Below are 24,016 nucleotides of genomic sequence, written 5' to 3'. Positions count from 1 at the left end.
GAGGCGGGGACCGGGGCGGTGTGAAGGGGGAGCCCGGTGGGGTTGGAAGCGGGACGGCGTGAGGGGAGGCTGGGCGGGAAGCAGGGCCGTATGAGGGGGGGGGAAATCCCGGCCGGAGCTCTGAGCCCCCTTCTCCTCCTTTCCCGGGTCAGGCGAGACCCCTGCGCACATCGGTGGCACCACGCTGTTCGGGGACAATGTGGAGGACGAGTGGTTCATCGTCTACCTGGTGCGGGAGATCACCAGGGAGTTCCCGGGGCTGGTGGCCAGGTAACGGGCCTCCTCCCTCCCGGTTGGGGCCGGGAGTGAAGGGGCGGCAGCACTTTCCCTGGCAGGGGCTGGAGGGAGGTCTTGTCTTAATATTAAAAATAATACGTAGACATGTGTTTAGAAGCATGCGTTAGCGTGCTGTGCGGTGGAAGACCTCTGGTAAGAAACCTGAACGGCGTGAGGGGGGGAGCGGGACGGTGTCAGGGGAGAGGCGAGACGGTGTGAGGGGGGAAGCGGGGAGCCGGGTGGCGTGAGGCGGGAAGCGAGACGGCCTGAGGGCCTGAGGGGAGCCCGGCGGGGTTGGAAGCGGGACGGCCTGAGGGGGGGAGCCGGGCGGCGTGAGGCGGGAAGCGAGACCTCCTGAGGCGGGGACCGGGGCGGTGTGAAGGGGGAGCCCGGTGGGGTTGGAAGCGGGACGGCGTGAGGGGAGGCTGGGCGGGAAGCAGGGCCGTATGAGGCGGGGGGAAATCCCGGCCGGAGCTCTGAGCCCCCTTCTCCTCCTTTCCCGGGTCAGGCGAGACCCCTGCGCACATCGGTGGCACCACGCTGTTCGGGGACAATGTGGAGGACGAGTGGTTCATCGTCTACCTGGTGCGGGAGATCACCAGGGAGTTCCCGGGGCTGGTGGCCAGGTAACGGGCCTCCTCCCTCCCGGTTGGGGCCGGGAGTGAAGGGGCGGCAGCACTTTCCCTGGCAGGGGCTGGAGGGAGGTCTTGTCTTAATATTAAAAATAATACGTAGACATGTGTTTAGAAGCATGCGTTAGCGTGCTGTGCGGTGGAAGACCTCTGGTAAGAAACCTGATTTCTCCTTGGCCAGGGTCGATGACAACGATGGGGAGTTTCTGTTGATAGAAGCAGCTGATTTTCTGCCAAAGTGGCTGAATCCTGAGAATAGTGACAACAGGGTGAGTAAAACTTGTGTACCAATTGGGAAGTGGCTCACAGTGGCCTTTTACTTACCAGTTGAGAGTTTTCTCTCGAGCCTCTGTCTAGCCCAGTGGTCTGGCTGCCTCTGAAAATCCTTTACTAGGGAAGAAACTTCTGGTCAGGGCCTAAGGCTTGTTTTAATTAATGGCATGGGTTTGTTTGGTTTTTTTTCCTTAGCACAGTCTGTTTTCATTCTGGTTTTAATGCGCTTCTTTCTGCTTGCTGTGGATGTTGAAAGAGAGACTTAACCACTGGAAACCTCTGACACTTGATTCTGGTCTGTGTGCGCTTGCAGAATGCTGTGTAGAGTGAGTGTGTCCTGAGAAACTGCTGTAGTGATTTCTGGAAATTGTTGCAGATATCAAGTGGTTCTTCTAGAATTGGTTTGTTGATGGAAGGAAGAAAGAGAAAGTTCTTAGACTGGTATGTTCTAATACTAATGGCAAAATGTTCATATGGAGACTACAGACCTGCCTGCTAGGGTGAGTCTGTGTTGTTCAGCTAGACCTGACTCTTGCACAGAAGTCATTCTTTATGAGTTGTTCCCTTAAGGACCTGACTCTTGCACAGAAGTCATTCTTTACGAGTTGTTCCCTTAAGAGCTGTCGGCTGAACAGGAGCCAGCAGTATGCCCAGGTGGCCAAGAAGGCCACCAGCATCCTGGCCTGTGTCAGGAACAGTGTGGGGAGGAGGACTCGGGAGGTGATGGTCCCCCTGTCCTGGGCACTGGTGAGGCCCCACCTCGAGGGCTGTGTCCAGTTTTGGGCCCCTTCCCACAAAAAAGACATTGAGGGGCTGGAGCGGGTCCAGAGCAGGGCAACGGAGCTGGTGAGGGGTCTGGAGAACAAGTCTCCTGAGGAGAGGCTGAGGGAGCTGGGGGTGTTGAGCCTGGAGAAAAGGAGGCTGAGGGGAGACCTTCTGGCTCTCTCCAACTCCCTGAAAGGAGGGTGTAGCCAGGGGGGGTCGGTCTCTTTTCCCAAGTCCCAGGCGATGGGACAAGAGGAAATGGCCTCAAGTTGCACCAGGGGAGGTTCAGGCTGGAGAGTAGGGAAAATGTTGACATGGAAAGGGTTCTGAAGCCTTGGACTGGGCTGCCCAGGGAAGGGGTTGAGGCCCCATCCCTGGAGGTATTTAACAGATGGTTGACCTAGTGCTTAGGTGATGGTTTTTTATCCGAGTGAGGTTGATGGTTGGACTGGATGATCTGAAAGGTCCTTTCCAACCTGGACAATTCTATGATTCTATAATGTAGAGCGGACCAAACTTTTTAAAACTTGCTACTCGTGGTGTCAAACTTGAAGGCAAGTGAAGCTATTTTGCTATCTGTAAAATCATTAAGTTTGGCCAGCTTTCCATTTCCTAGGTTTCTGGGGTGCAAGGAAAGTTTGGATAACATGGGAAGTATGGAATGTATGTGGCAGTGTGCATACTGGAGTACTGCTCTCCCAAGGAGCACTCTTGGATCTGCCTGAGCTTTAGCCACTTGGATATGCTTGGATATACTTTGCTATAGCCACTTGGATATTTCCAACCTGGACAATTCTATGATTCTATAATGTAGAGCGGACCAAACTTTTTAAAACTTGCTACTCGTGGTGTCAAACTTGAAGGCAAGTGAAGCTATTTTGCTATCTGTAAAATCATTAAGTTTGGCCAGCTTTCCATTTCCTAGGTTTCTGGGGTGCAAGGAAAGTTTGGATAACATGGGAAGTATGGAATGTATGTGGCAGTGTGCATACTGGAGTACTGCTCTCCCAAGGAGCACTCTTGGATCTGCCTGAGCTTTAGCCACTTGGACATACTTGGATATACTTTGCTATAGCCACTTGGATATTTTTTTTTTCTACCATATTCTGGAGTGCTTGGGCAGGAGCGTTTGCTGCTCTCAGACTGGGGAGTCCTCAAGACTGGAGCATTGCTGACTCTACAGGGAGACAGATTGGGTGAGGTGTAGGTGAATTAATGAGCAGTCTCTTTCACCCAGTGTCACCAGTCATCAAGCCAGATCACCTCGCTGTGGATGATTGCTAGTAGTTATGTCACTGAGTTTTTTGTAGTGAATTTAAACGGAACGAACTTACTCTTTCATTAGCAAAGATTTATTGAATTTTCTTTCTTACTACTATAAGACTTAAAAGAAAAGGGCTGGAGTACAACACAAAAATTAATTGCAAACCTGTATCTGGGCTATCAGTGCCATCCTTTTCCTTCCATTTGAGGGAACGGGTGGATTGAGGGACTTGATAATGTTGCATTCAGTTCTTTTCTTAGGATCAGGAACCAACAGAGGTCACGTGTAGCACCTGAAATAATGCTTTTTTAGTCCCTGTCCTCCCTTCAGGAGAATCAGACAGCATAATCTAGCTGCTGAAGTAAATCACTAGTTGAGGAAAAATTTTTGGTACTACTGTTACTAAGGAAATAAGATATATTTGACCAAACTTGTCGCAGGTAAAACAGGGGGTTTTATTTACTGGTTGGAACGTGGTCTCTGGTGTCTGTATTTACCTTATCTCCCTTTTAAAAGAAATTGTACTGTTTCCTGTACTATTTCTCTATTTGTACTTCAGTATTCTCTGTGTGTAAAAAAAAAAATGCTTTCATGTATAAATTTTCCATTGCTTAGTGTGTGACTGTTCTTTTCCTGTCTGATGAGATGTTACTGTCTGCCAGGTGTTCTTCTACAAAGGAGAACTGCACATCATTCCACTGTCAGAGACTGACGAGGAGGAATGTGACCCATGGGCTGCCAGTCCAACAATCTCAGAGGCCTTATCGCTGTTATCCAGCCGTTCGGAGGAGTTCCTGGCTGCAGAACCCATCAGGACAGCAGTGTATAAACGCATCAGTGGGTAAGTTGGTGTTTTGTTTTGGTCTTCTGCAACAGTAAGCTTTGATTCTGGGGTGTCTGGGATACTTTTTTTGTGTTCTTGTGCTGTCATACAGTGAGACCTGGACAGGCTGAACAGTTGGGCAGAGAGGAACCTGATGAAATTCAACCAGGGCAAGTGCAGGGTGCTGCACCTGGGGAGGAATAACCCCCTGCACCAGGACAGGTTGGGGCTGACCTGCTGGAGAGCAGCTCTGAGGAGAAAGACCTGGGAGTCCTGGTGGACAATAGGGTGACCACAGATCAGCAATGGGCCCTTGTGGCCAAGAAGGCCAATGGCATCCTGGGAGGCATCAGGAAGAGTGTGAGCAGCAGGTGGAGGGAGGTCATCCTGCCCCTCTGCTCTGCCCTGGGGAGGCCCCATCTGGAGCACTGGGTCCAGTTCTGGGCTCCCCAGTTGCAGAAGGACAGGGAACTGCTGGAGAGGGGACAGCAGAGGGCTAGAAAGATGATGAAGGGCCTGGAGCATCTCTCTTATGAGGAGAGGCTGAGGGACTTGGCTCTCTTTAGTCTGGAGAAGAGAAGGCTGAGGGGGGATCTGATCAACGCCTATAAATCCTTCAAGGGTGGGTGTCAGGAGGATGGGGCCAGTCTTTTTCCAGTGGTGCCCAGGGACAGGACAAGAGGAAATGGGCACAAACTTGAACATGAGAAGTTCCACCTAAACAGCAGGAGGAACTTCTTCACTTTGAGGGTGGCAGCACCCTGGAAGAGGCTGCCCAGGGAGGTGGTGGAGTCTCCTTCTCTGGAGACATTCAAACCCAGCTGGACACGTTCCTGTGGGACCTGCTCTGGGTGGACCTGCTCTGGCAGGGGGTTGGACTAGATGATCTCCAGAGGTCCCTTCCAACCCCATGTCATTCTGTGATTCAGTTGTTTTCCTGTCATATGTGAAAAGGTGTTTACTTTTCCAAAACCACCAACTAGAGGTTTTTCTGTGGCATTTTTCTAAAGAGGGGTACCAGCGTACTGTGGGCTCTGAAAGTGGTTCACTGCTATGATGCCACACATGCTGATGACAAGAGTTACTTTTCCTTCACATCCTTGTACTGAAAAATCTGAAAGTCCTGTGAACCATTAGTAGCCCATTGAGGCAGGGGAAAGAGGATTGCCATCTAAAATGTAGAACCAGCATGTTTTTCAGAGCATCACCTTGTCACTCATCATTCTACATCATTTTTTGCAAGAATTTGACAGTGTGAGCCAGATGACTACTATGCTCAGTGCAGTGATACTGTGTATAGGGTACTATATAGCTGGACCTTTAGTCAAGTTGACAGTGATTCATTTTACCAATGTGGGGATTAAATTTTTATTAGCCATGTGTATTTTTTTGCATGTGTGTGTGTATATTAAAAAAAATAAATAATCAGACATTCCAGGTGTTAGTTTAGCTGAGTTTCAACCTGTGTTTAGAACTCAATGTGGTACTCAATGGCTCAAAGTCCAGATGGAAACCAGTCACAAGTGGTGTTCCTCAAGGGTCCGTGCTGGGGCCAATACTGTTTAACATTTTTATCAATGATACAGACAGGGAGATCAAAGGCACCATCAGCAAGTTTGCGGACGACACCAAGCTGTGTGGTGTTGTCGATACACCAGAGGGGTGGGATGTCATCCAAAAGGACCTGGACAGGCTGGAGAGGTGGGCCCAGGTGAACCTCATGAGGTTCAACAAGAGCAAATGCAAGGTTCTGCACCTGGGCCGGAACAATCCTCACCATCAGTACAGGCTTGGGGGTGAGGTATTAGGAAGCAGCCCTGAGGAAAGGGATTTGGGGGTGCTGGTGGATGAGAAGCTGGACATGAGCAGGCAGTGGGCACTTGCAGCCCAGAAGGCCAATCCCATCCTGGGCTGCATCAAAAGATGCATTGCCAGCAGGTCCAGAGAGGGGATTCTGCCACTTTACTCTGCTCTGGTGAGACCTCACCTGGAGTATTGTGTGCAGGTCTGGAGCCCTCAATATAAGGACATGGACCTGATGGAGCGGGTCCAGAGGAGGGCCACAAGGATGATCAGGGGGATGGAGCACCTCTGCTCCGAGGACAGGCTGAGGGAGCTGGGGTTGTTCAGCCTGGAGAAGAGGAGGCTCCGGGGAGACCTAATAGCAGCCTTCCAGTTACCTGAAGGGCCTACAGGAAGGCTGGGGAGAGCCTGTTTAGAAAGGCCTGTAGTGACAGGACGAGGGGCAATGGCTTCAAGCTGGAGGGGAACAGATTTAGATTGGAGATGAGGAGAGGGTTCTTCACTGTGAGGGTGGTGGAGCACTGGAACAGGTTGCCCAGGGAGGTGGTTGAGGCCCCATCCCTGGAGATATTCAAGGTGAGGCTCGACGAGGCCCTGGGCAACCTGGTCTAGTTGGGGGTGTCCCTGCTGACTGCGGGGGGGTCGGACTAGATGGCCTTTGGAGGTCCCTTCCGGCCTGGACCATTCTATGATTCTATGATTTTATGAAAATGGAAGTAATCATTAAAAAGGAGTGGGTTGGTCTTGCAGGACACTTCATACAGTAAGTTTCTATTGTATGATACAGGTATCCTGAGAAGATTCAGGCCTCGTTTCACCGAGCCCACTGCTACCTCCCGGCAGGCATCGTGGCAGTGCTGCGGCAGCGCCCGTCGCTGGTGGCTCCAGCAGTCCAGGCCTTTTACCTGCGGGATCCTGTCGATTTACGAGCATGTCGTTCTTTCCAAACATTCCCTCCAGATGAGCGTGTGATGACTGCAGTAAGTGATCCTGCTGATGATGCAGCTTGTCACTTAAGTAGATTCTGTAATTGACAGAGGTTCTGTGGTCAAGTGATTATAAATGTGTGGATTTAATTTTTTTAAATGGCGTGTTTTCTGATTTATTTTTTTTCTTTTGACACTAGGCGTGAATTTCTGGTTCATTATGTTAATAGCTTTTCTGCCTTCAGATTGATATGGCCAGACTTTCAAATGACTAATAGTGAGATAAGCGTTTCTGAGATCAGGCTTTACTGCTAATATTTCTTCTGCTGAAGTGCTTGCTAAATAAATTTATATAGTTCTGTGATCAGAGCAGTTTGACAGCACTGCCAGCCAACATAAGGAGTATGTTAACTACTGTATAACGTAACTACCCCTAGCTGTTCATTCCCAGGCTTTTCACCTTCTCAGCTGTGCTTACACAGCTCTCTGAAAGCCATTTTATGAAGTGTTTTATGAGCATTGTCGAAGCAGTGTTGTGCGTGATATGTTTGTGTTAGAGAGTTATAGCCCAAACTCCTGAAAATAAGCTTTGGAGTCAAATTTTAGACTTCTAGACTCCTTTTGAAATCTCAACTTTGATTTCATTAATTGAAAAGAGCCCTTAGTTTTGTCAAAATGCACCTTGTTGGCATGAACACTGAGGATTTTTTTTAATGTTCAGACTGAGTGAAGTTCACGTTTATTTACAGATGTCAACTTGGAATATAATTTGTAAGATCTGAAAACCAACATATCTTAGGCCAATGTATCTAAAATGTGTTTTGAATACATCTCAGGTATTGTTTGTAATATGAGTGCTTTAAAACAAAGCTGGTGGAGAGACTGGTGGGAAGTTGATGCCCATACACAACACCAACTGCAGTGAGTGTGTTTCTTTTCTTCTGGCTTGTTCAGGTGACTTTCACCAAGTGTTTGTACGCACAACTGGTGCAGCAGAAGTTTGTTCCGGACAGACGCAGTGGATACACACTTCCCCTCCCGTCTCACCCTCAGTACAAAGCCTATGAACTAGGCATGAAACTGGTAATTTATTTTTTTTAATGCATTTTATGCTGAGTCTGTTTCAGTTTGCTTGTTTATAGATGTCCAAGAAATGACTCTTTCGCTTGTAAGTTGCCTACTTGTACAGAAGAATGTGAGCAAGTTTGCAGTTAGCATTTTTTGTGGAAGGACAGTATCGTGGGAGTTTTCTTTTACAGTCCTGTCCTCCCCCCCCAGTAACTATCCCAACCAGAATTTACACAGGTGTAGTACCATAGCTGAACTGGTATCAAACCCAGTTATTTTCCCCTTAAGCAACATGGAAAATAGTTTCCATCTCAGGATACAGGAGGTCTATTTTAGCCTCTGTCTGAAGCAGCACATCCGGTTACGTTCCAAGTTGCTGTTTATGGCTTTTGTGCATGGAGGTGTTTCCGTGGACTAAATTTGCATTTCAGTGTAGAGTTCTGTGTAAGTGTCCATCAAAACTACAACTGCTGTGCCTCAGGCACCAGAACACACAACCCTGTCCTACACATCCAGTTTGGCACCAGACATGTAGAGCTTGATGTGGTGCATCTTTGCTGCACAGAGCAATCCAGAACTTAAACTGCCTACCTCTTAGGATGTTTTGCAATTTCTGTCCTGCAACTGTGCTGTTTCACTATCAAAGTAGTAAATGAATCGTAGAATCATAGAATTGTCCAGGTTGGAAGGGACCTGCAAGATCATCTAGTCAAACCATCACCCTAACCCTGGTAAAACCCCATCACTAAACCATGTTTCTAAGCAGTATGTCAACCATCTTTTCAATCCCTCCAGGGATGGGACCTCAACCCCTGCCCTGGGCAGCCCATTCCAAGGCTTCAGAACCCTTTCTGGGTCAACATTTTTCTTACTCTCCAATCTGAACCTCCCCTGGGGCAACTTGAGGCCATTTCCTCTTGTCCTACACATTGCAGTTACCTCAATCATAGGCAACATCTGAGATGGGGGCGGGGAGGGTTTGGCTGTTTGAAGGGCAGAAAGGATGCTGGGGGAGCGTGCCCTGGGACCTGGCTGCAAGTAGAAACGCAGGATCTGAGTTTTCTCTCCTGAAACTTCCTCTCTGGAAACTTGTGCCTCAGTAGAGCTGGTTTGTATCCATAAAATGTGTAGGCCAGGCAAGTTTGCAGGTCGGCATAGATTCTAAATACAAGTCAAGCCTTCATGCTTGCGTGAGGAGTGGCTTGTGAACTGTAGACCTGCCTGTCTTCTAGGTTGCTCTGCAGTGACTTGTCCGTGTAGACAAACTTTGCAAAGTCAAAATGATCTGCTATTGCTGTAGAAAGAGAGATTTCAACTTCCAAAACGAGATACTGCTACCTGACATAAAACTGGGGTTGGCACCTACTTCTCAAATGGCAGCATCAGGAGCTTGATGATACTATGCAGTTGTTTAAAGGTGCACTTGAGAACCTCTTGTTGTTGCATCTCTTACACAGGCTCATGGCTTTGAAATTTTGTGCTCCAAGTGCAGCAAAGCATCTCCTGATTCCAAGAGAAGTGTGTTAAGCGGTCCCCTGTGGGAGAGATTCCTCAGCAGCCTGAAGGAAAAACATTATTTCAAGGTGAAGTAGTGTGTTCACGCGTGTGTCTTTTAAACATTCTAGGAAAAATGTGGTTTTAGCTCTTAACTTGTACATGAAATTATAGCAGGGCAGGAAATTTAATGCTTCCATCTATGGAAAAACAAATGAATGTCTTTAAAGGAGGTACATGCAGCTTGTTCTCCTTTGAAATTAATCAGTTTCTTTTCGAAAGGAAAAAGCTGGCTTTGGGCATTAATTCATTCAAATGAATGTCTTTAAAGGAGGTACATGCAGTTTGTTCCCCTTTGAAATTAATCAGTTTCTTTTGGAAATGAAAAAGGAAAAAGCCAGTTTTGGGCATTAATTCATTAATCTAAAGAGAGGGAAAATACATTTGAATAAAGGAAGTCACAATATGGTTGTGTGATACTGTAACTGTTTACATGCCTCCAGAATAAATATTCTTAAAGGTCTATACTTAACATCCATGGACTTGTTTGGGCCCATGTAAGTGTATTTTTTGTTTGTGTGAGGTTTGTGGGTTTTCATTGGTTGTTTTTTTGTTGTTTTTTTTTTTTTTTTAAGATGCCTTTGACTACTTATTTGAAGCTTATAAATTGGACATAAATTGACTACTTACTTGAAGGTTATAAAATTGGGCAACTCTATTGAAATGCTTAGGTTAATATAGGAAAAGGGGAGTATTCTTACAGCACTGCAATGCCAGTTCTGTGGATAATTCCCAAAAACCAAGAGACTTATTCACAGTTCCTGGATAGTCATAACCTGGGCATGGCAAATGCACCCTGTTGTGGGAATCATAGTATTGTCTTTGATTGCAGCATAAGTTTTTTAATTCACACCTGACTGTGAAAGTGCCTTATGCCTATTCCCTATATTCTATTCCAAGTATATACTGTGGGTCAGAATGACTTGTTTTTTCTCAGCACTAAATTTCTGTGTGACAAATAATCCCGGTTATGAAGCCTGCCTGTGAAAAGGATGGGGAGGGAGAATTGTTGAGTTTCACATTTGTGACTTGCATTAAATAGGGAGAAATGGAAGGATCTGCTAAGTACTTGGAACTGTTGCATATGGCAGAAGATTACTTCCAGCAATCTGTTACCAAGCCAGAAAGGTAAGAGCTACTTGAAATTCAGGAGTAATCCTACACAGTACCTACAAGTACTTCAACTAAGTTTTTTCAGCGCTTGTTACAAAAAAAAGTGAACCCTTGTCTTCATTGCACAGTTAACAGAGGTGCTGCAGCTAGTATGTATGGGTATTAATTCCTCTGGAATACTCTCCACTAGTAGAAGTTGTTGCTTGAGTAACTATTTATCTTGGTTTTGTGAAATATTAATCTATGCCAAATGGGTTAAGAAGTGACTGAAGAGCATAATTTTGTTGGTTGGCTATAGTAAGTGTTTAAAAGTTTCATTGAAAAGCAATCCCAGTGAATAATAAATATGGAGTAATCTGTCTCCTTTACTCAAGACATGCAGCTGGCTATAGATTACTCCAAAAGATCAAATCCAAAAAATAAATCATTACAAAAATATCTGAGGGTTTGCCAGCTCATAATATCTTGACCATTAGTTGCTTGAAGTTCCAGTCTGTGCTCTTTGGGATCTGGCAATCCTAATGTTTACCAAGACAAAATAAATCTGAAGAACAGAGGAAATGTGAGAAATGGGCTTTGGAGCCATCAACAAGGAATTACAGTAATTGACTGTGTCTTGTTTTGGCTTGTACTATTTGTGTAGTATTCTGGTATTTTCCCAAAATACACTTACCTTTTTTTATGTATTTACACAGGAGTAATTTGAGTGAAAACCTGCATGTGGAGTGTGAGATGCCACTGGCATCGTAACGCTAGTAAAAACCCATTTCAGTAAATTGAAATTTTTTCTTCTAGCTCTGTTGAAGTGAACCCAGGTGATGAAATCTTGGCATTGCTACGGGCAACAACCGTTGATTTGAAGGAACTTGAGAGAGAAGCAGCTTGTCTTCCTCCAGAGGATGGTGAGCAGGATGGAGGGGTGAACTCATCCTATCAGAGATGATTATTTGTAGGGGGAGAGGAGGAATGTTCACAGCACCATATCAGTCTTTGAATCTACTTACTTTGTCTCCTATCCTGTGACTGCTAGAGGTGTTACTCACAGGCCATCGTTTAAGATTGAGGCAATCGGTTCCTTTGTATAAGCCACAAAGTTTGGGACTGTGAACTGGCCAGATGTGCTATCCATTTTCTGATTTGATACCACTAGATGAGTAATGCACATTAGTAACTGTGCACACTTACACCAGATCAGGTGTGTCAGCTGCCTACCAGACAGAAAGTACTTAAACATTTTAGAATGATAAACAAATTCCAATACTGACAATACAAAGTTAATTACTACCTGGTCTGCTCTCATGGCAAATACAAGACCAGCATAAACTTTATGTAATAAGTTTTTTTTCTGTCATTTGACAGAAATAAAGTAGTTGCTAGTGTGCAGCACAGGTTACATCTGTATTTCTGGATGATGCAGACAACAACCGTTGATTTGAAGGAACTTGAGAGAGAAGCAGCTTGTCTTCCTCCAGAGGATGGTGAGCAGGATGGAGGGGTGAACTCATCCTATCAGAGATGATTATTTGTAGGGGGAGAGGAGGAATGTTCACAGCACCATATCAGTCTTTGAATCTACTTACTTTGTCTCCTATCCTGTGACTGCTAGAGGTGTTACTCACAGGCCATCGTTTAAGATTGAGGCAATCGGTTCCTTTGTATAAGCCACAAAGTTTGGGACTGTGAACTGGCCAGATGTGCTGTCCATTTCTGATTTGATACCACTAGATTAGGAATGCACATTAGTAACTTTGCACACTTACACCAGATCAGGTGTGTCAGCTGTCTACCAGACAGAAAGTATTTAAACATTTTAGAATGATAAACAAATTCCAATACTGACAATACAAAGTTAATTACTACCTGGTCTGCTCTGATGGCAAATACAATAATATTTACATAATAAGTTATACAAAGTTAATTACTACCTGGTCTGCTCTCATGGCAAATACAAGACCAGCATAAACTTTATGTAATAAGTTTTTTTTCTGTCATTTGACAGAAATAAAGTAGTTGCTAGTATGCAGCACAGGTTACATCTGTATTTCTGGATGATGCAGTAGCACACAAATCCAACATTCAGTGTTAATGATCACAGTGGAAGGTTGGATTAGCTCCCCCTTTATAGCATAAGCCTTTTCTTCCTTCATTTAGTGGCAGAAGGATTATCTGTGACTAGAACATCTGGATGATGCAGTAGCACACAAATCCAACCTGCAGTGTTAAAGATCACAGTGGAAGGTTGGATTAACTCTCCCTTTATAGCATAAGCCTTTTCTTCCTTCATTTAGTGGCAGAAGGATTATCTGTGACTAGAACAATATCTGCTAGTTTGAAGCTGCATATAAAGCAGAGTTTTAAAACAGGAATACAAAATAGAAACTCTTTTCTGATAAGCCTCTCACTGACTTATACTCTGCATTATCCAGTATCAGCACGAAAACTTAATAGTGCAAAAAGAAGGTACAAAATGCTGGCAGTACTCCCTACTGTCTGGATGGGGCCTTGTGGGCTAACCAGCTTGTGTGGAATAACAAGTATGTCCTATATTCTTTCAGATGACAGCTGGCTGGAGATTACTCCAGATGATCTAGATCAGATGCTGAAGGAAGCAAGAAATGAGTCCCCCCCTTCCTCAAGTGAGGAAGAGCGGAAATATGACTTGGAAGCAGTTGCTGAAAGCATGAAGGCTTTTGTATCCAAAGTCTCAACGCATGAAGGAGCAGAAATGCCATGGTAGTAGTATTTTTTTATGCTTGGTGTCTGGTGTAGAATGTGTTTTCATGCTGCTGCAGCCCTTTGGTTGATTCTGTAACGTAGAGAATCAAAGTTGGAAAGTGTTCTACTTAGCAGAGGCCTGAAACAAACCCTGGTTAGTAGTGAATATGTGGCTGCTTTTAAACCAACTTGGTGACCCTTCTGATACCAGTGCGGGTAAAAATGCTGGAATTTGTGCTGTTTTCCAGCACTCTCACTTAGCTTGGTTTTGTGATTTTTTTAAACTTTTTTTTTAACCCTTTTAAGTTGAAGGAACTGTCATTAAAATGTACTCTCGAGTTCACTTGCACTGAAATTTTTCTACCGTGAAGGACTAACTACTCAGGCTGCTAAAATGCTTCTGATGAGGCTGTGCAGAAATAAAAATGAAACTTAAGTTGAGGGAATCTGTCTCTGTGAATTTAGACTGTTGATTTTTCTGGTACAGCTGTGTTTGGATTTCCTGTAGGTTAGTATTTTGAATATCCTGGGCCTGTTTTTGCACCATACTGTATGCCTAGAAGCAGGAGAAGAGTTACTGTGGATCCCTCTCGTTCCCCACAGTGGAAGAAAAGTGCTAATGGAAGATACTTAACTATATAGACAACAGCAGAATGCCACTAGATTAATTGTTGGAGTTAAGAAAGTGCATGTAAATGTTGTGTGGACAGACCTTTAATTTTAAAAACTCATGAGTTAGGTAGTAGCATATTGTCCGGGTTCTTTTTCATAGCTTCAGTAGTGAGAAAATAATGCTGTGTAAGCTGTATCAAGCACATAAGGGTTTACTGAAGTTATGCTCTTAACTGTCAGTGTCTGTGTTTATAATGTAGGGTTTTTTCAGTTATTTAAAAAAACAAGTAAAACAAACAAAACAAAGGCAAAGAGCTGAGCCTTATGGGAGGTCAGAATGAAACCTTTAGTGTTCTTTATAGGCAGGAGACCTCAGAGATTCTCCACTTCTTCAATCTGTGTCTGAGGTATAACACCACTGGCTTTTCCAGAAGGATTCAGGCATCCTTTTTTTTGATTGTCTTCAGTAAATTTTTTGTTTGTCCATGACAAACAATTAAAGTTGATGATTTTCTTTTCTCCTTCCTGCCAGAGTTCTTCCTCTTGCTGTCTCATTCCTACTTCATACAGGCCTCAGACTTTTAAACTCTTCTGAGACCTTCAGTTCAAACGTCCCAACTTTCATCTAGGCTTGAGAGAAATTAGTATGCCATATGGCTGATGCCTGCATCAGGCTTATGCGAGAATAAGAGCTTTACTTATACAAAAACATTTTTATTTTTCAGGTCATCTGATGAATCTCATGTTACCTTTGACGTAGATTCTTTTACAAAAGCATTAGACAGAATTTTAGGTGAGATTGCTTCTTTGTTTCATTTGTCAGAATATCTCCTGGTTATTTGCCTTCCCTGGGTTTTTCTTATCATGGCTTATCAGATTTGTTTGTGATCTGTACTGACACAAAATAATACATAGGGGCGGACTCGGAAGAGCTGGATTCTGATGATCTGGATGAAGAACAGGAGTTTGACTTCTCAGATGAGGATGATGAGGACTTTGATGCTGAAAATCAAAGGGAAGATGAGAAGGTATCACCTAATGAGCTTATAGGCAGTCTCAAGTCATATATGAACGAGATGGACCGTGAACTGGCACATACCAACGTCGGTAAAAGCTTCACCACCCAAAAGAAAGGGGTAAGTAGGCCTTAAGTTCAAGTCTGTGGTATAATTGTTTTGAAAGCTGTAGTCGGAAAGAGGAAATACGCTAAAATTGGTCATTCAGAATAATGTGATTAAAAACTTCTGTCTTCTGATCATGTGCTATCTAATTATGAAAAAAAAAAAATCCCACACGCAAGCAAATGTGCTGCAGTTGCATCGTAGTATATTTAAAAAAAAAAAAAAACAAACTACCAAAAACCAAACAAACCTGAACTTGGCTAAACTTTAACTTGCCCATCGTTTCCAAGACTTAGTTTCATTTCCCTGTTCTACCCTCTTTGAATAGTAAAGCAAGCAACTGCAGCTTGACTTCTTGAGTTCCTCTAGTAGATTAGTTGCGTAGGAAGCTGAGCCAGGACTTGGTAACCCTCTCTGTCCTTCTCTTGGAAATTAATCTGTGTAATGAAAGTGATGATTTTTAACTGGCACGAGTGTTTGGTGACTAAATTCCTCTCTTGTCAAGACAGTGTGGGACGTACTGAACTTTGTTGGCTGCAGAACTGTTCCTTTGGGTTTTTTTTCTTTTGTGGTTTGCTTTTGCCTTTTTTTAAACCTGTTTATACAATTTGATAAAGCTTTCTCTTTATACTTACTGTAGGCAAGTTCTAGTAACACAACTGCATCTCAAAATGCTGGCCCTGATTCTGGAGCTGAAGATCCTGAGTTGACACCAGTTGATGTGGATATGAACTTGGTAGCAAACCTGCTTGAATCCTATAGTGCTCAGTCTGGACTGGCGGGACCAACCTCTAACATTTTACAGAGCATGGGAGTGTATTTACCTGAAAATGCAGATCGTGTTGGCTCTAAGGGAGCAACAGAATAAAAGACTGTCTTCATTCAGAAGGTGTGACCGCCTGAGGAAATGAAGCACGGAAAGACTAGCAGTATTTGGAAGAAGAGACAAAAGGTTTGAATTTAAAGCATTTTGTGCACTAGTTATGTGTGACTCTAAAGATGCAAAGTGAATTTACCTGCAAAAGCTGTCTGTTTGGATGCTATCTTGGATAGAAGTTGGATTTTTTTTCAGGGCTGACATGTTTTCAGAAAATCAGAAAGTGATGTTGCGACTTGAATGAAACTTTTATAATAAAACCTGTCTTGAGTTTTTTCAAATCAACGATCCAATTTGCTGTGTTTTGGAAATGTCCTCTCACCCATTACTAGGTGGTTTCAATAGCTGGAAAGCAGTTTGTGTTCTGAAAATGCTGCTGCCTTCAGGGGAAGATGGAGGAATGCCGTATTACGGGAACAGGGTTCCCTTGTGAATTGAGGAACGCTGGTTAAATGTTGAGCAGACACTTAATCGCTTTTCCAAAAGTCAAATGCTTCATTGTAAGAACCTCTGATAATTACTGTAAGAATCTGTAAGAATTCTTTATTAACCCAGGAGGATTTGAAGAGTAATTAGATTGAATATGTAAATGTTGGCTATTTTTTTAATTTATTTAAATAAAACAAACTTAAATACATACAACTTGATTACTGGAGACGGGTGTTGGTTTGTTTGTTTTTCTTTGAAGGTATGCATAACTTCTTCAGTGCAGTATTGGAAGTTCTTGGAGTTAAAACATTTTCATAATTGGGTGTTTTTTTTGAATTCCATTATTGCTGGATGTTGGTATCGTGCCAGCAGTAGCTGTATGTGAGCCTAGTCTGAACAGTTTAGTTTTGTTTTACAGTGAAAATGTAGCTAGAAGGCATTCAGCATGTTGCTTTCACATGGAAGGAAAAACCTATTCTAGATGTGAAGACTTAGTTTTAACAAGATAAATTTGAAATAAGATATGTAGAAATTTCTGATTTACAGACAGCAAGAACACAGTCCTGCCAGATCTGAATCGGTTTCTCTGAGTCTTTTTTTCATTATTTTTTTCTTCTATACAACAATTAATCAAGTGTCGTGACTGGTAGAAGAGGAGCTCATTGGTTAAGGTTTTGGTTTTTGTTTGTTTGGTTTTTAAACTTACTCAGAAAAATAGTATTCAATGATACAAAAGCCTGATTGATCCTGAAGGCATAGCTAACCGCTTTTAAAGGCGTGAATAATGATAATTATTATTGGTGGAGGTGTTATTATTAATCTTAAGGGTTGAAATATTTGTTAGATTTTTTTTCATGTTAAATGTTAGCATTATTTCAACTGACAAAGCAGAATGTAGCAGAAGTTGTTTGCAGATAGGACTTGGACACACGTTGGATGAGGAGTTCCAGTGCCCAGCTGCCACGCCAAGTGAGTTTCACCAATGCACAGAAAATCCTTTGACTTCCCTACTGATCTGTGCTTATGGTGTTGGGTTTTTTTTTTTCCAAGTTCTTGGATTTTTTTGCAAATGACAAATATTTTGTAAAATGCTCCAGTACAGTATCATAAATATTGGAGACTCTGTACTTGAATGCATAGAATCAATGTGGATGAAGAGTATGATGGCTGTGCTACCTCTGTGTTTGTCCACCATCAGTGTTGTTTAAGTTATTTGTCAACAATTTGGGGAGAGTACTGGCAAGTTGGACAGGGATTAGAGATGGACAAGAAGAATGAGGGAGTATAAAGATGCCGTGGAATGGGATTGGGTTAGACAAATCTACTCTGGAAAAATTGGGGTAGCAGGAGTTCTTGAATCTAGCAGATATGGATAATCAGCAGGTAGTGGTGGAAAATGGATGCCCTTGAATCTTAAAAAAAGGATTTATGTTCTAACAAGCAAGGTAGTTTAACACTGAAGGTACATACAGTTCTCCACTGGTGAGTAGTTAGATCAAGTTTGGATACTTTAAAAAATAACTCATTTTCAAGAACATGATCACGATTAAACTCTTGTGGCCTGTACTATACAAAAGGTCAAAATGGATCAAAGGACCCTTCTGATGTAGGGTATGAAGAAAACCTCTGAGCTGATATTCAGAACAAAGATGCTCTTTTGAAGTGCTTCAGCCTATCTTGCTTCCTGTATAATTTTACTTTTCCATCAATTGGACTTATTTCTGTGGGGCTGTTCTTATTCCAACTATTTACATTCGTTTAGCAGGTTCACAGTGGAGACCTTCAAGTCTCTGGAATTGCTCACAAAAGAACTTGCTGTTGAAGAACAAGCACTTCCATGCTGCCTCTTCCACTGCTTTGAAGTAACGTATGAGGTGTTTCTGCTTTTAATTTTGAAAGAGAGTATTTTTAGTGAAGGAAGCCTGGTGGAATTAATTAGGGAAGACAAGTGCAATGTGCGTCCTTTTCAACGGATTGCTATCAAAGTTTCCATTATATTCTGAATTGGTTTTCCAACACAATTTATTCACTTGCTCACTTGAGCATCTGCCTTTTATACAGCCTTGTTCATCCTAGAACTTCTGACCCTTCCCAAAAATGTGGTTTTCTTGTTTGTGGCTTTACCCCTGTAGCCCCAGTTCTTAATGGTGTAGTTGTTGACAGGTACAGTGGATCTTTCATCTTCCATATAGGAGATCAAAACTATTCCCAGGAGACAGCAGAGACCTGTAACTTGTTAAAACTTTATCCAAACCTGGGCATTTTGGCTGTTGTCACTCTTCCCACCAAGCAGCTTTATGGAATAACGAGGAGCCTGAGAGAGCGGGTCTTTATTTGCTCGGTGCTGGAGGGTGTGTAGTTGGTTTCAGAAATGAGCAGCCTGCGGGCTAGCAACGTTTTCAGCTTGAGTCCAGCTGCTCCTGGTCAGAAGGAACGGTGTTTAACTAGAGCTGGCTGTGTTCAAGCGTGGTTTGGTGTCAGTGATGCTACCTGCTATTTGAAGTCTCCTGCAAATAAGCCATGGTTGGTGTCCTTGCCATGTAAGTGGATATCAGCCTCCTCTGTTGCCCTTAAAAATCTCCTCCTTGCGCGACACTTGCCTCCTACCTTTCCTGTCTAACACAGTGGTATAGGAGTAATGATTACCTCCAGGGCATCTGCTAGTTCCAGTGGTGGCAAAGCATTTTTTATGAATGTTTGTGCAGCTCCTGCTGTAGCTACTTACCAAACTAGTGAGAGAAACTGGATTTTGTTTTTAATAGCAGCAGGAGTCAGGGCAGGCCCTTTGTACCACCTCAGCATCCCTTGGGATGCTGCAAAAGCTGCAGCAACAGCTGCCCTCCCTCTTGCCGTTTACGTCTTTGGAATGGAACACGAGAGCATCTGTTCTGGCAGGTCCAAGATGGAAATGTACTTCTTTTTCCAACTTTGTTTATTCCCTTAAGAAAACATCACCGTGGTTGGGGTTCTCAGCTTAAATAACAGAATACAGAGCTATTGAAAAAAAGTAAGTTGCTGAAGAATATGAAGAGTCAGGGGATGTGAAGCCTAAAATACATCACCGTGGTTGGGGTTCTCAGCTTAAACAGCAGAATACAGAGCTATTGAAAAAAGTGAGTTGCTGAAGAATATGAAAAGTCAGGGGATGTGAAGCCTAAAACATCACTTTAGTTGATGTGCATCAAGTGTGTTCCTCAGCCACCAGCTCAGGAACCTGTGTACCACCTCATGAGGATGGAGAAGGTCCCCTATTACATATCCCAGGTGCCAAGATTGGATAATTAATTCAAGCAGAGCTATTGAAAAAAGTGAGTTGCTGAAGAATATGAAAAGTCAGGGGATGTGAAGCCTAAAACATCACTTTAGTTGATGTGCATCAAGTGTGTTCCTCAGCCACCAGCTCAGGAACCTATTTACCACCTCATGAGGATGGAGAATGTCCCCTATTATGTATCCCAGGTGCCAAGAGTGGATAATTAATTCAACGGCAAAACTGTGTTTTCAGGGCAAATAACTGAGATTTCTGTTGTGGTCATGATTCAGTTTATCTTGTGTTGGAATTCTTACCGTAACCACTTGTCTTGTTGAAATAGGACAGAAGCAACAGGTGGATGGATGTAGGAATATGTGCTGGCTGTGCTTCCAGGCTGGGAAACTGCCTCGTGGAGCGCAGCATCCTGGAAAAGGGTGGTATATGTGAAGCCTAAAACATCACTTTAGTTGATGTGCATCAAGTGTGTTCCTCAGCCACCAGCTCAGGAACCTATTTACCACCTCATGAGGATGGAGAATGTCCCCTATTATGTATCCCAGGTGCCAAGATTGGATAATTAATTCAAGGGCAAAACTGTGTTTTCAGGGCAAATAACTGAGATTTCTGTTGTGGTCATGATTCAGTTTATCTTGTGTTGGAATTCTTACCGTAACCACTTGTCTTGTTGAAATAGGACAGAAGCAACAGGTGGATGGATGTAGGAATATGTGCTGGCTGTGCTTCCAGGCTGGGAAACTGCCTCGTGGAGCGCAGCATTCTGGAAAAGGGTGGTATGAACAACTTAAAGGTTTCTGGACAGCAGCCCTATTTAGGTAAAGATGTATATCTGTTCTCATCCTAGTCCAACACACGTTTATTTAGCACCCTGACTGAATTAACATTTATGTAAACCTTAACATTTATGTAAAACCTTAACATTTATGATTTTTCAGCTTCCCATACCTTAAAAGATCTTGATGAGATTCTTAGCCTTTTATTAATAAAGTGATGTAATTTGCTTCTGTCCCTATCCCAAACTTCATCTTTCTTCTTTTTCTGCTTTTATTAATGTACTAGTAAATCTTCTGGGTCCCTTTGCAGTATTTTCAGTAACAGAAATAAGGCTGCTTTTGTGTTTCCTGACATTAGAATGACCTTACTGTTTGTTTATCACTCTTTTCCCCCTGCCCAGTCACTTCAAATCTTATTGAAAAAATCTCTTCCTTGCCTTATGTCCTAACCTCTGCTTTTTCTTTACTGTAGCTGCATTTTCTTTAGATGTGAAGTTTTGTGGAGAACACTGTATAGAAAGATGCTACAGGTGGTTGAACAAGTGTGAAATGGGAGCCGAAGGCTGGGAGAGCTGAATTCATTTCAGCAGTGCTTCAGACTGAAGCACAGGAATTGTAGTTGTGTAATTACAAGCTGTTCTGACAACCTGTCCCTTGCAGCTGCTGGAGTTGGACTGTTTGTGGTTACTGGAGAAATGACTACCTGAAAAATAACTTGAACACAGTCGTGTTGGCAGTGTGTTCCATGAAGTGCTCGTGTCCTCTCAGGCTAAACATCAGCTTCAGCATTCACACACCGTGTCTCAGAGCGTGTTTTAAGGTGAACTAACTTCTTGAGTTACTTCTTGAGTCTTGTAAGAGCTTCCTCCTTGGCTTGTAATGCTGAAGTCAGGCTTTCTGCCATTCACAATGGATGGGTAACCCTCTGGGTAGGAAAATGTGACCTTTCCACGCAGCAGCAGAGCAGCCCAAGGTGATGGGAGACTATGTGCTAACGGAAACAAATATTCTCAGCCCACACCATTTCCAGGGAAGATGTTTTCTAAGCTTCTCTCAGTCAGAGATGGATAAGTTGTGTCATGTGGTTTGATTACTTAAATTCTCTGCTGGCACCTGTTGGAGATAAATATAATTTTATGCCCTGCTACTTTTGGTAGGTAGATGGAATGCTTTTCTGGACCTGCTCACATTGCTCTCCAAACAGCTATTTAAAATTAATCAGGAATATTATTATTTTATAGCTGCCTGTTTATCCTGCTGACTGGTAATACTTGTAAATAACTGGGTTGTAATGCCACAGGCTGACTGATTTTCAGTGGTAGGTCTTGCTGCAAGTCCCAAGACCTTGCAGCCTCTGAAAGCAGTGGAGTCTCAGTGATTCTATACAAGCCAAGCATCTCCAGAGAGGATTCGTTTTACAGATGTGTTTTTGAGAGAAATATGTTTCTGTGTCCCTTTTGCCTGCCTGATATCTTTCACATGGGAAAGCCCTGCTGTGTTTTGTTGAAGAAGCATGTGTCAGGAATTGCCTGTTTCTTTTTCTAGGTCACCTGCCTTTATGGAGCTTGTTCTGTCTTGACTGCAGTGAGTATTATTCAGGCTTCAGACAGATTTCTGAGGCAAATGAGAACAATGTCTCTTTCATCTTGTTTTTCTGTCCTGTTCATAGCTGTGTGTTCCCTGTAATAATTCCTGATTTCTTAACATCAGGAACATCATTATTGTTTCATGCCTAAGTCAAAAGGGTTAAAGATTTCATTAAACTATTTAAAATTTAAGGCTCTTCAAAAGATGTGATGAGAATATTGCCTTGTAGTTTTTCTTGCTCTGGTAAAAAAAGGCTCTTCAAAAGATGTGATGAGAATATTGACTTGTAGTTTTTAATGCTCTGCTAAAAGAAAAGTATTTGAGTAGATTGAAAAGACTTTTTTTCTTAATGATAATTAAAAGGAACACGCAGGCGGTTGAAATGGTGTTTTAAAATGTCAGTTTTGCTTTTCCTCTAACTTTCTTCCTGTAAAAAAAACAGGCAATAACTGATGAAATCTGGAAAAAGCCTGGTATGGTCTGACAGACCTCAGGAGTTGTCCTGAAGCCTGTGGATATCGAGCAGCTTCAGACTGGGCAGTGTCTGACCTGCCAGCATCCAGCGAGGGGGCAGCAGTAACGATCCCACCTCCTGCAACCAGCCTGCCTCCTGCTCTGGTGCCCACCTCACCCCAAAGGGACACCCTGCCAAGACAGGTCTCTGTCAGCAACACAGAAGGGACAGTTCAGGAGGAGCTGGTGGCAGCCTGTACTTGCTGTCTTTCAGTTACACATCACTGATAGCCTGCATGTTGACGTGAAAAAGCAATTTGATTGCTTTGAGTTTGGGAAATTTTTCTCTGATGTTGAATTTGGTCATGTGGCACGTGATTTGGCAAAGACATACACTGGGAATATGTACTGTAAAAGTACAAACCTAAATCACACACAGCTCAGGTAACTGCAGAAGTCACACAGCTGTTCCTCCTTTCATTCACATGTACTACTTTTTGCTGCTTCTTGGTCCTTTTTCTGCCCCTGGGAGAACAGAATAGATCATATGTGGATATTAGGAAGTACTAAGTGCATCGAGCTAGATGTTGTAGACTGGAAGCAAACTTGGGGCATATTAATGAAATACATAAGGGTGAGCTGGGAGGGCACTGAGGAGAAGTAGGAAAGAGGAGTATCTTGCTGGTGGGTATCTAACTCTTCGCTGTCTTCTACTGCAGAGAAGGAGAAGAAAGGAGGGAGGCTGAACATGAAAATGGCAGATTCCAGAGATGAGAGAGGAAGAGGTAAATGCTGGGGAATTAAAATGGTGTGATGGGAGAGAAAGCAGGAGGAGCTACTACAAAGAGAGGGAGCAAGAGATGGTTCAAAGGAAACTGGATGCAGGAGTGTTGTAGTTAAGTTGGGGGGTGTGAGGGCTCCTGCAGTGTGTGTGGAGGGGAGGAAGCAATGCCCTTGGCTGTACATTCTTACCAGGAGGACTGACAGATCGAGTTCACAAACATGAAAGACATGCTCTGACCCGTGGGTTTTATTGACTGAGAGTTAGTCAAGGCGGAAAAGGTGTTTGCACATGCCACCCCTGGCCTGAAGGAATCCCCTCCCAACCTCCTAAAGTAAAAATAACTCTGAGCATGTCTCAGTGGTGTGAGATAGCTACATCCTTCCATCTGTCCCTTTTACTAAGCTTTCCTTGCCCAGACTGTCTCTTTGGAACTCTCCCTCTAGAGAAATAAGAGCATTTCATCTGTAAAATGAGACCAGCTCTCCAGGTGCACAGACTTTTGGCACAGGGTAAGAGGCATTGTGCCTTTCAGGCCTTTCATCTGGCAGATGTGCAGCCCTTCCTTGCAGCAGCTCTTCTCACCTTTGCATTATCTGGGTTCTTTCTAAATAGGTTTTGCTCTTCCACTCTCTACCACCAGGTAGCTCTGTTCTCTCTTCCTTGGGATGGAAGTAACACTCTGCCTGGTGGAGGAAATGGTGCCTCTAGAGAGATTTTTAGTTGCTCAGATACTTGAATGAAGTAGGAGCCCATTTAACATTGGCAAAAATGAAGAAAGAAAAAAAAAATAGTTTTATAGGAAACTGGAAGATTGAATGGGAAGGGAAACAGGAGAAGTGGAAAGCATACAGGCAGTGGCTTTTCTTCTGGTTTTTTTTGATAGTTCTTCCAGATCCA

The 24,016-nt window shown here is 43.4% G+C and overlaps 1 protein-coding gene across 1 annotated transcript; it reads left to right on the top strand.

Annotated features, from left to right (window-relative positions):
• The first annotated feature begins 90 nt into the window (after positions 1–90).
• Positions 91–16,477, top strand: ECD (ecdysoneless homolog (Drosophila)). The gene is made up of 13 exons (XM_014940360.1): positions 91–111; positions 158–270; positions 1,090–1,177; positions 3,873–4,051; positions 6,624–6,816; positions 7,717–7,845; positions 9,288–9,413; positions 10,427–10,512; positions 11,293–11,399; positions 13,053–13,230; positions 14,550–14,617; positions 14,740–14,960; positions 15,586–16,477. The coding sequence occupies exons 1-13, from the start codon at positions 91–93 to the stop codon at positions 15,811–15,813; spliced, it is 1,737 nt and encodes a 578-aa protein (XP_014795846.1). The 3' UTR covers positions 15,814–16,477.
• The last annotated feature ends 7,539 nt before the right edge of the window (positions 16,478–24,016 follow it).

This window comes from Calidris pugnax, unplaced genomic scaffold (assembly GCF_001431845.1).
Source record: "Calidris pugnax isolate Ruff unplaced genomic scaffold, ASM143184v1 scaffold39, whole genome shotgun sequence".
Lineage (NCBI taxonomy): Eukaryota > Metazoa > Chordata > Aves > Charadriiformes > Scolopacidae > Calidris > Calidris pugnax.
The sequence above is the reverse complement of the archived record's forward strand: the minus strand, read 5'-3'. Positions and strand labels throughout refer to the sequence as shown.